General features: G+C 34.6%; 1 protein-coding gene across 2 annotated transcripts in view; it reads left to right on the top strand.

Moving 5' to 3' along the window:
• Positions 1–10,656: 10,656 nt before the first annotated feature.
• The window catches only part of LOC149141372 (formin-like protein 18), a 29,399-nt gene continuing 26,658 nt past the window's right edge, over positions 10,657–13,397 (top strand). Inside the window, exons 1-2 of one of the 2 annotated variants that reach the window (XM_089450091.1) lie at positions 10,657–12,239; positions 12,549–13,255. In XM_089450091.1, the coding sequence (XP_089306217.1) occupies positions 12,167–12,239; positions 12,549–13,255 (780 nt within the window). In that variant the 5' untranslated portion in view covers positions 10,657–12,166. The remainder of the gene's footprint in view (positions 12,240–12,548; positions 13,256–13,397) is intronic. The other variant, XM_089450092.1, reaches the window with a different exon arrangement.

Here is a 13,397-nt window from a genome sequence, read left to right on the forward strand (position 1 = left end):
ACCACATCATTTGCAAGTAATCTAGAAATATTTGCTCCAGAGTTTGATTTATGGAACCAATTACTCTAGGCTTGTTAGCTTTGGTACTCAAATAACATTAAGGTTGCTTTTCCAGACGACAAGTTCAAAACATGCTTGGTGCCTGTGGCAGGTCTTCTTAGTCATTCAGAGCGCCATTCTTTATAAGTTGTTCTATATTGTGTTGAAGATGACATTGTTTTAGTTGTTATTTATAATTTGAGATTACAATTGTTATAATTGCATCGACACGTGATGCGCTACAACACAATAGATACAAAAACATATTCATTAAAGTTGTATGTATCATGCCCATGCAAATTTGGACAACAGTGTTCAGGTTGTGCTAAAGATGACATTGTTTTAGTTGTTATTTATAATTTCAGATTTCAGTTGTTGCAGTTGTATCCACATGTGATGCACTATAGAAAAATAGATACAAAAACATAGTCATTAAAGTTGTATGTATGATGCCCATGCAAATCTAGGCATGAGCTATGAACCTATTCCAAGTTCTAATCTAATCACTTTCTATGGCTTTTTGTTGAAAGAATAAAAACCTTATGTCACCATCCCCATTGCTAAAGTTCATATTTCGTTTTTCATTGTTGCAGCTTTGCACCTCAACATAGGCCCCTTTCCTTGAGGCAAGCGAAGCGATCATTTGAAAATCGAGCTTCTTTCGGCAAGGGAAGCAATCATTTGAACCCACTCGTGGTATCTTCTTGTCCATTCTCCTTTCTTTGGATTCAAGTAGGGCCACAAGAATCCAAGCAAGCGAAGTGATCATTTGAACCGGGGTCTCCACTTCACCATTATTTCCTTTCAAGGCATGGACTAGTTGCTCCGCAACCCCCCTTGTTAAATTAAATTAAGAGATTTTGTCATGATATAACATTTTACTTTAGGGATATAAATTAAGAAATATATATTTGTAATTTTTTTATATATTTTTAATAATTACGATATAAAAAATATTGTGTACTTTTTTAAATGTATTTAATAAATTAAAGAAAATATTTTGCCTTGACGATGAATCACACTGGGTGGTTTGAAATGCGTAGACAAAATTATGATAATGTGATTTTTATCAAAAGTTTTCTTACTTTTCAATATATATTTTATTTTTATTATTAGTAATATGTGTATTGTGTTATACATAAATGTGTTTTCACAAATGTATATATTTTCACTCATCACTTTAGAAAGAAATTAAGGTGTGCTTTCTTGTTTACAAGTGTATATTTCATTTTTGGAAGCATAAATGATAAGTATAAATGTACATTTCCATCTTATATATAAATATATATTTTTCTTTCTTTTAAAATTGAGGGATAGACATGAATGCACACATTCATCTTCAAAGAAATGAAAGCATAAAAGATTAGAAATATACATTTATATATATATATATATATATATATAATAGTGAGAAAACCTATCATAATTTAGTTGTCAAATCAATAGTGGAGATAATTATTATTGGTTTCTATCCACAAATACAGGCCGACTAGTCATTGTTATCCAATGAAAACTACACCACCTAGAATTACCTGTTGGAGGCAAGCTTTCACTCCTACCAGATGTTTTTGGATCTTGAGCCGTAACACTGTTTCTTTATGTCCGAAGAAAATTAACTCTTAACTGAACAAAAACAATTTTAAACACACTTTTACTTTTAAAAATTACACCTATATAAATTTTTTAATAAATAAAATTTATTAAAAAAAGTGAAAATTTTAAATAATATTTCTTTATCGAGATAACCTTCTAATAAACTTATCAATATTAATTAATATATTTAATTTAAAGATATTTAAATGAAAATTGATTAACATCAAATTAATGAAAGGTCTAACAATATTGACAACACGTAATTGAACTAATAATATTGATTGTTTTTGGAAAAAATACCATTAAAAAAGACAGAAAATGAATCCACGTAGAAGGGAAAAAACCTTCTATGTAAATTATAACATCAAGAATTAATGTATGGCCTAACTATAATGACGGGTTGCACCTGCATAAGTACAAGTGGTTGTGTATATTTGTTTTTTGGTTTTATGGAGATGTACCTGCTTTGAAGAGGGATTACTTTATATACATTCATAATTATTAAAAGATGTTTTAATCATTTTAATGGAAAAAAAAAAAAAATTAATATATATTTTTAAATAATAATAAAAATATATATTTAAAGTATGGTAGAATTTAATTATTAAATAATTATATATTTTTTTGTTTGCTAAGTAATGTGAATTTTAAAATTATTGGTATGTTTAATCTGTGGTTTGAGTAGTTGTGGCTCAAGGGCATTTAAGTTATCAAAATTACTTAAGATAACATCTAGTGTGGGCCACACAAGCTCTTAGTATAGCTGGATTTTTTCTCACAGAGTTTCAAACTTATGACCTTTTCACCATGGAGTGCCTTAAGAGGTCAAGCGTTCAAAACCAGAGGGGGTAGAGTATGTATGTCTTGGTAGACCCGGAGGTGGGTCCCTTGTCCCATAAACAAGGGAGTCTCATACACCAATTTGGTGTCTGGCTTGGTCATGACCTTAAAACTAGATAACAATAATAATATTTATTCTCAGAATTTCACAATACAATTTTTGGTAAGATGTGAATTTTTGTTATTTAAAATATGATTTAAAATACATAAATAGATCCAATGTCATGATAAAACCCTAAAACACTTAAATTATGTTGATTACATAATTAAAACATATTATTCCAAAAAACTCTACTAAATTTTGGAGCATTGATGAGCAAAAATAAAATAAAATAAAATAATAATAATAATGATGTAATGATTACATTACATGGTAACTTATTTGAAAACCTAGAAATACTTAAATTATAACACAATATTATTAATATTTTTTTTTATAAATATATTTCTTTTAATAACTAACTATATTTTTTATATTAAACAAAAATATATATATATATATATATATATTAAATTTGATATAAAAATATACTATTACATGGAGATAATTTATAATATTGTATACAATAATTACTAAAACACTAAAGACAACTTATAAAATAAAGCTACTTATGGTTAATGCATTGTAATTAATAAACGGGAGATTGAATATGATTAAGTGCTTTGTAATTAATTTTACGTGAAATATAAATGGCTGTAAAAAGATAAGTTAATAAATTATAATTATCGTAAATATGTTTTTAAGAGTTGATTGTTAATTAATATTATTTTGAATAATTTAATAATAATTATTAAGGTTGGTGATTTTTATGATTTGATAATTACATTGCATTGATATGTATAATGTTGTTGATAATGTTTGGACTAATAATGATTATGGATAAGTTAATAATAAATGTTTAAAGTTAGTGGTTTTTATGAGTTGATAATTACATTACATTGTTGATAATATTTGGATTAATAGAAGAAATAAAGTAAAGATCACACTCATTGTAATGTCACTTTTTATTTGGCTTCAACATTGTGTCTTGATAGTCTTAACCTTAGATTCAGTGACCATTAGATTAAAAATGAAAAAATCATTGTAATTTAAATGCATTACACTCTTTTCTTACTGTTGAAAATAACATGAAGGGAAGCAAACATTTTTGACTTGAAATTTGACAAGAATAATTTTGAATTGATGGAATTGTAGATATTCAATGTTAACATTAAACAACCCAAATACAATAAGTGTATCCTAGGGTCTTGAAATTATTTTTCCTTAAAACCAACAATTTTTTCAATCCAAAATTGCAATTTTGGCAAAGATTCTCTAGTTGGATTTTGGTAATGGTAAACAATAAAAGGTAAAGAAGTAGAATGTTTAGCCTTCTTCTTTACAATAACTGAAATTCGTGGAAGGAAACAACATGAGTTTAGGCATTAAAACTAGATAATCAACCCTACAAGGCCACAATTTAGGGTGTGCATTGTAACGCCCTCCTCCCACACTTACCCAAGTTCACCAGTCCACCGGGGTAAATATGTGATGAAGAGTTACTATGATATGACTCAACTTCCTAAGTATAGTTAAGAAAGTGGAATCAACAACCTGCAACTTTACTGACCATCCTTAGGAGCTATAAGACCCCCATGAGCCATAACCCTGAGCTAATTTGCTTTTTCACTGACCTGGACTCCCAGTCGCTTGCACAACAAGGCAAGCCAACAACTGTAAGCCTCTAGTCGCATGGATAACCCTACCTCCCAGTGAATGGAGTCTAATTTACCTAGTTATGTGCATGCAACCTCGCAATCTTAGCCACTCTTTCAAAGCTAGGATCCAGACCTCTGCCTAGAACTTGATAGAACTTTCCCGAATGATGAATGAAACAAGGACAAAAGCCATTAATGCAAAACTTAAACAAGAATTTGACCTAACAAGGCCCAACCATGACAAACATTTCGTCAAACACATTGCGCGCATGAGATATTTAGGTCATAATTATATATCTGAACATAGGGGTCTCATACTTATATGAAAATCATCGAGAAGGTTTGAAGCCCTCTCACAATATCTGTAGTAACATCTACTAGGTCATGCATTCATTAACCATTCCTTTACTAATCAAAACATGATGAGAGCCATAACTAAAATCTGTCATAAAACCATGCTTATAACCAAAATAATAACAATGATAGAACAACTGTCGAAGCCACATAATAACAAGTATAAATACTCATGAAATACAAGAGGAAAAGAGTTCTTATTAACATATGAAAAAGCCAACCAAGTCAAGGACCTTCACGTACCACCCGACCACAGATTGGGCTGAACCTAATCTTTCTTTCAGCCAATCACCCTCGTGCCATATTCCAAGCATGAATGTGGGACTCACAACAAAATAACTAGGGCTTCCTCGGGCTTTATCACATATCCGCCATTACCGATCAAGGAATTTTTAGGCTCGAAGCAAGAACCTACCCAACCAAGCTTTACCGCAATCCCGCCATTACCGATCAAGGGATTCATAGGCCCAAACAAGCTTGGATGCCTCTGAATTTCTTCACCAATACCTTGAGGAATTTTCCCGTCTCCACCCTTAGGCATTACGACGTATCCTGCCATTACTGGTCAAGTGATTTTTACGCCCTTGGGGAATTTTCCCCATACTACCTCATCTGATTCCAAAACCATCCGACAACCCAAATCTCAACCAAATGAAAGAACCCCATCACACCATGACTATCTGGAAATGGAAAGGCAAAGCTGAAACCTTTGTCACACCAGGAAAAACCCATGCCAATGATAACAAGAGAATGAAATACACACATGTATGCCAAAATTAGCGAGGAAATCATACATGCAACTCGATACCTACAAGTAATCCCATTTGCCGCTTGATCTAACTCTTCCTTGCTCAATCTTTGCTTTCTTGTCCTTCCTTCGCCTTTCTTTCCCCAATGCTAGAGTGCTAAAAGAATGCTCTAAGTGTGCAATAGTATGAGAGAATATAGAGAGATCCAAAATTGTATTTGCAAAGGTCTCTGAACTTATCCTCAAAGGATTTTTTTATCACTGAGGCCTCTATTTTCTTCATTTTCCCTAATTTTCCTTCAATTTCCTCCTCACATGCAACTTGTGACGTTTCACCTTCCTTCTCTCCTATTTTCCATTATTTTCATAAATAAAATGCCAAATAATGTCTCTTGCCTTTTCAAAACCTTTTCCATTGCCTTTGCTAATTTCCTTAGCCATAATAAACCAAATGAACACCCACTAGGATGTTTTTCCCAACATTAAGCTTGGAATACATGTCCCATGACCTTGGTCTTATTTTTCTTTTATTAACTTTATTACATGAATTTTTAACCTAGGGCTATTACATGCATGAAAGGACACACCCCTAGAGCCAAATTAAATCAATTTAGGAAACCCTCAATCACGTCAAAACACCCTAGTTGAGCACCCAGAATTATGGTGTGAGCTTTGTTGCAACACAAAGTAGTGACCTTTTGTGAACAACATAAAGTATAAGCTCTAAAAGACACTATGTACAAGCAACCACAAAAAACATGGGGTCATTGAAAAAATCCAACAACGGGTTGTCTGTAAGGGCACTGAGAATAGGGGACTTTGAAACCAATAACACATGTCAATTATAAAAGACAATACATCAAATGAAATTAGAGATATCATTAGCATAACTCATTTCCAAGTAACCCCTAAAACATAGAGATGACTAAGAAAACTATTATTATGATGTCAAAGGCATTTTTTAAGGGGAGGATTCCCCTTGGCCCTTTCGTGTCCAATCTATGTGTGACATGTATTGGATTTATTTCATTGTTTACTTTCATCCAGTAAGTGTGCACTAGCTCCAAAAATCACAAGCAAAGGTGCTCGAGCTGAGCTGAGGTTGTAGGTTCAAGTCCTGCACTATTAATACGAGTTTATAGTGTGTAGATGATGGAGGCTCGTTTGGAATGTTCTTTGACCATTCTCTCTATATCATGGCCCGTGACCTCCATTCTCACGGAATTATGGTTCCCTACATTTGATTTTGCAACATTAACCTAACTTCATTAGTTAACATTTGCAACAAATTATCTATTATCGCTCTCTTGGAATATTTGGATTTGTCAAATTGAAAGGTAAGTCAATAACCTTCAGTATGAATGAAATAATTTATGTTACTTTCATGGATTTAGAAGAAATTCATAGATTCTACAATTAGTAAGTTATGGAAAATGTGTTAGAGTTTGTATTAACTTATGTTTTAATTCTAGTTTTCCATAGGTTCAACTCAGCTCTCTAAAAAATGGCTTGTACTCTATTAACTTGTGCACACTTGCAACTACTTCTACTTATTCGGTTTCATTTATTACTTGTAACACCCCCTCCCAGGTCTACCCAAAGTAACCATGCCAACTGGGGTAAACACGAGGAAAGATGCTACTACAATCAGATTCAACCTCCTATGTCACCTTAAGGAAGTGGAATCGACGGAACATCACATACAATCATCCAAGATCATCAACAAAACCCTTAGGAGACAAGTCATCCACTCAAACAACCTGTTCCTGGGTCCCATTGCTATTATGTAGCTCTTATGCCATAGTCGCTCTCATGCTATGGGCAAGGGAGCGACAAAAAACCCAAAGTCGCTCTCATAGGCCTGCCTACGAGTGACTGTGGACCAAAATTGCTGGCTTTGTGCCAGCGACCTCGGGATTTAAGCCACTTTTCTAGCCCATAACTTGTTGTAACTTCCAGAATTCATTAAAAACATAATAACAATGCTGATCAATCAAAAATCACCCTCAGGACTAGGTCTGATCATCCCCAACCGGGATTGACATTCTATCAAACACTTGGCATCAATGCAACCTACAGGTCTAAGATACAAGACATAGCATAAATGACTGAAACAACTTATAAAACATAACCAGAAGGATCAACTCCTTCTCCATTGAACTACTACCTCATCAATTAGGTCCTGCATCCATCCATTTAACAGTTACAAGTAAACACATGAAATAACCATGACATGAACCAATCATTCAACCATGCTTATAACCAACATAAAACCATATAAATATCAAAGATATGATAACCATTAAATCCACATATAAATTAGTGCAAAAGTAAGAGAACTTAGCTTTTATTAATCATAGGCAAATCTGACTAGGTTTGAGACTTCCACATACCACCTGACCATAGACATGGCTGAACCAAATCTCTCTTTTAGCTAGTCACCCTCATGCCATATTCCAAGCATGCATGTGGGATCTCATAGAACAACCGATCCAAGAACAACTAAGGGAATCCAGAGGTTAAACCACCTCCACCCTCATCAAACTGTGATCACACCAAAACCGATGCTCCGATCACAACCGAATAGAACATGGAATGCCATCTAGAATCCATCACTATCCTCGAGGAATTTTTTGTTTCCTTGTCTCTCAGGCTTTATTGCAATCCAAACTTGGATCACTAGGCCCTAAACCGAGATTGCTCCCCCAGCCTTTACCATGTATCCCGCCAAAACCGGTCAAGGGATTCCTAGGCCTTTGGGAATAAACCTTGAGACCACCTCCACCTCGGATTCTGAAATCCATCCGACAATTCCAAAGCTCAAAACCAAGATCAACATCCCAACACACCATGACATCCGAGAAAAGGCTAGGCTAGGTTGAAATCCACTGTCATAACCCAACAAAACCATGCCACCGAAAACAAGAGAACCATACACCAACATGCAAAGCCATGCATGTCCAAACCAGCTAGGAAATCACACATGCAAAAGGTTACTTGCAAGTATTCTTGCTGAAGCTGCTTGATCCTGCTTTCCTTTCCTTGATCCTTGCTTGATTTTCCTTTCCTTGATCTAAACTAGAGTGCTCCAAGAAAACTCTAAGTGACCAAGAGAGAGAGAGAGAGAGAGAGAGAGAATAATGAGAGAGCTCCAAACTTGAATTGACAAACGGTTACCAACTGATCCTCAAAATCCTTTTTATGAATGAGGCCTCTATTTTCTTCATTTTCCATTATTTTTCTTCAATTTCCTCCTTACATGCAACCTGTGACCTTTCACCTTACTTTTCTCCTAATTTCCTTTATTTTTATAAATAAATGTGCCAAAAATGCCTTTGCCAATTTCCCTTAGCCAAAACACACATCTAGTGATGCCCACTAGAATATCTTTGGCCAACATTCAGCTTGGAATACATGTCCATTAACCGTGGTCTTATTTTGCCTTTATTAACTTTGATTACATGATCTTTTCACTAGGGTTGTTACATTACTAAACACAATTCTTTGAAATTATAAACCAAATTTATACACCCAATTAACCATGTTAAGATCTCATCAACGAATAAATTATAGTCCGACCAGAATTCAAATCTTATGAGACATGTTTGTTGATATATTAATGAATATATTTTTGTTAATTACGAACCAAATTTATATGGCCAATTGACCGTCTCATTATCTCAACAATGAATAGATTATGGTTTAGTAAGAGTTTAAATCTTATGGGACTTTTTTGTTCATCTATTATATATATATTAATTAAATTAAAGACCAATTTTATATGCCAAATCAACTTTGTGATGAGCTTTACAATGAATAAAGTATGGTTTGATCTGTGCAACACACCTAATCACTTCAACATAATCTTAGCATTGCCTTTATTTCTCTACATGCATGAGTAATCTTCATCATTGATAACTTCAATTTTAGTTGTTAAATATAACTATTCACCATGGCATTTGCAATTTCCAAACATTTTCAATTTTACTTTTAATTATATGTCTAAGGCACTTCTTACAACTCAACTTTACCCTTAGCTCAGTGTTGAGACACTCACTTACCTACCAACACTACCATATATTTCTTCTAAAACATCCTCATATTTTTCATTGAGGATTGTAAGATGTAAACTATATACTGAGACAAATAGAAAAAGACAATGAACCGTTCAATTGTTTCTTCTTATGCTATCTTTATATTTAAATAATTTTTATATTTATGTAATTTAAATAAAATAAGGAATAAATAATTTAATTATTTATGTTTTGAATATTTTAAATGAAATTGGTTAAAGGATCCTAGCTTGAGCGGTTTGGTGAACAATTTGTTTCCCCAATTGTTTGGGTTCAAGTCTCCAAGGACATGTTGTAATTGACTTGTTGTGCATTTATGAAATAATTGTATTTGGTGTAATCTTAGCAGTCGATCTTTCAAAGTTACCAATTCTCTAGAAAAATCAATAATGAAAAATCATATCATAAGATATAGTGATTTAATAGTCATATCAATTAGAAGGTTTTTACTCATTATTATATAGGTGAATTTTGTATGCATTTTGGATGAAATTCTATTCTTAAGAACTTGACATTGAGTTATTATTATTACAAATTGTCAAAGTAATGATTTTCTCTAACATTTCAAACTATGAAGTTCATTTGATTGAGCGATTTCCAACCTCTAATTGTATATAGAACCTATGAAAATGTCATGGTATACAATGACCCTTTATTTCCTTCTATTTCAAGGGTCCATAGAAGATGTATTTTATATATCAACATTGTATTATTTTTGAAAGCTCCCTTCGAAACACTAATTAGAATTGATTGAATAATGGACCGACATCTCAAGGGCTCTTACATCACATCCTTTTATCGTCCACCCATTCACATTTACCACGGCTTAAAAAACTTTATTTTTAAAATATTCATTTTAATCTAGCTAAAAAAACATCTTTAAATAATATAACCACTAAATTCACTTCCACATTTCCTCTCCCTACTTCAAATATAGAGTGACTAATAAAAATTACAAAAACCAATAAAAAAACACAAAAACCATACCTTAAAATTAAAGCAAACCAAAACCAAAAAACCTCAAAATACACTGTCAAGCAAAAACCCAACTATTCACCAAATGTGATCTCTTCTTAACAAAGCCACCTACTCACTTTCCTTAATCTCCAACTTGCTTCTTACATTTACAAAAGGTGAAACCCTCCTTGCTTCTTACATTTACAAAGGTGAAACCCTCCTTGCCTTTTACATTTACAAAGGTGAAACCCTAAAAAACTTTGAAAGTGACACGGGTGAGAAAACCCTTTTGTCCTTCCTATTTCTTCATCCCATAAAATTTAGGTCAATGAAGTCTGGTACAAACCCCAACTTCCTATCCTCAGTGAAGTCGCGTACAAACCCCAACTTCCTACCCTCAAACTCAACAAAGTGCTGCAATTCGAGTAGGATGGAGGTTACACGGGTTCGTACGACACAGTTTGCACACAAATATCTCCATGGTTTTCAAATGAGAGCATCATTTGGAACTTCATACACCTGTGACCCATCATAATCCTTATCGCTTACACAAATAACGAGGGAGGGGGTTTGTCTTCCCGTTAGTCAAGGCCACCCAACAGATGGACCCATGGCGGGTGGACATTATTCTAATTCCGTGGCCCAATCCCCACATTGCATGCGATAACATTCTAATTTGAGCTGCAAATCACTTCATTGAAGTGCAAAATTTTAATCTGATGTAATAATTTCCGTCATCACTGTCATGTCGTAAAAGACCATTTATCTCCTCTGCTCATTTATGTCCGTTCATCAATCTGTTGATAAAATTGCTGTTTTTGAATTTATTGCTCATTTATGTCGGTTCATCAATCTGGTGATAAAATTGCTGTGTTTGAATTTATTTTCATTTTGTTCAAATTCGAGGGTTCATAATTTCATAATTAACAAATATTTTAGTGACGCCCAAAATTCTAAGCCTATCATTATTGAGCTCCCCTGGAACTGAATTCCAAAAAATGTATTACACAGTTCGAGGGTTTCCATGATTATCGGATGGATCAAACCCTTGATTGGGCCTCTTAACGCATTTCCCTCCGCTTGGATTGCCTCATAAATGGATTTAGATTTTGTAGGGTCTTTGACTAATTCTACTTTTAGTTGCTGCATACAAATCAAATGCGTTCATATTTCTTCCCCGTCTCCACCAACAGGTCTTCGAAAATGGCGAGAGTAGTGTTTTGGCACGTTAGAACTTAGATACAGGGGGCAGATCATCGGTTTACTACATATTTGATGACAAAATTAAATGCAGTGTCCCGCCCGAATGGACAATTAGGTAAGGAGAACAGGAGTTTCGTGGGTCGAGCCGGGTTGCTGACATGGATGCCAGCGAAGCAGTCCGGGAGCTTCCAAATTACTCTATATATGTAGAGCAATCATAATGCTATACCATATAGTATTTATTAATGATATATTGATATAACAAGCCGGACAAGGATACTCCCTTGAAAAGTAAGCATAATCGTAATCGTTAGACTGGGGGCCTGGCGCATCGGTCGGTCCATGCAGGATGGAATGTAGTAGGATCTGATAAGTTGCATTTTTTGTTTTTCTCATTGTCTACCTCAGAATGGTGTTAGTGTCTTCTGCTGTTTTCCTATTTGACCTCTGCATTTTCTAGCCCTGGCCCAGTTTGTGCCCCATTTCATCTTCTGCGTGTTCGAGCCCTCATCCGGCTTTGGCCATCCTCTTATTATATTGGCATGCTGCAAATTTGGAGTAGATTGTATGACCCGCTGTAAATTTGTAGAGGATCAGGATCTCATACCTATATTGAGATTGAGCTTTCCGTTGGAGCACTACTGCTACAGCACATGGGAGCATGGCCCTCTTTAAGAAATTCTTCTTCAAAAAACCCCCAGATGGGCTACTTGAAATTTCAGAGCGACTCTATGGTATGCATCACTGCTCACACCCATTACTTGCTAATTTTTTTCTTTTTGCATTTTGTTGGGAATTTATTTTCTCAGTGACCCAATTTCATGTTTGGAGAACCCAAATGGACTTTTAGATAACCCAAACGATTAACCCAAATCAATCATTTGAAATATCTATAAGGATTTCTTGATAACCTAACTGAGATATTTCTATTTTATTTTTAATTGATTTTTTTAAAATTTGTTTTTGACTAAATTTTTCTATTTTTTTAGTTTTAAGCTGATTTGCTGTCCAACGAGATTGAATTTGTGGCATGCATTATGCAGTGTTCGATTCCTGCTTCACAACAGATGTTTTGGAGGAGGAAGATTATCAGATTTATATGAAAAATATTGTGACCCAATTAAGAGACCAATTCCCTGATGCCTCATTTCTGGTGTTCAACTTCAGAGAGGGCGAGAGGAGGAGTGAAGTGACGGACATTTTGTCTCAGTACGACATGATGACTGTCATGGAATACCCCAGGCAGTTCGAGGGCTGCCCTTTGCTTCCTATGGAGATGGTCCATCATTTTTTGCGGTCGGGTGAGAGTTGGCTGACATTGGAAGGTCAGCACAATGTAGTTCTGATGCACTGTGAGAGGGGAGGATGGGATGTTCTTGCTTTCATGCTGGCTGCCCTCCTCATTTACAGGAAGCAGAATACATGCGAGCAGAAGACTTTGGAAATGATTCACAGGCAGGCCCCTAAGGAGCTTCTACATCTATTATCTCCTCTAAGTCCAATCCCATCTCAGATACGGTATCTTCAGTATATATCTAGGAGAACTACTGGGTCTGAGTGGCCTCCGCCAGAAAGGGCTTTGACCCTTGATTGTGTTATTCTTAGAATTATTCCAAACTTCGATGGCGAGGGGGGATGCAGACCAATTTTCCGGATATTCGGGCAGGATCCCTTCAGTGCCGAGGATAGGACACCCAAGATGCTCTTTTCTACGCCAAAGAAAAGCAAGAACGTTAGACATTACAGACAGGTTAAAATTTTCAGCAATTTTTTTTTTGTCCAATTTATGGACCAGCTGGATTTTATAATATCTCAAATATCTCAACACTGATAGTTAATGTTCCTGGTAGAAGATGTTCCGAACATTTGCATTGACTTTATATCTTCCCGTT

The sequence above is a fragment of the Pinus tabuliformis genome, chromosome X (assembly GCF_031772625.1).
Source record: "Pinus tabuliformis cultivar Carrire ecotype Pingquan chromosome X, CPIR1, whole genome shotgun sequence".
Taxonomy (NCBI): domain Eukaryota; kingdom Viridiplantae; phylum Streptophyta; class Pinopsida; order Pinales; family Pinaceae; genus Pinus; species Pinus tabuliformis.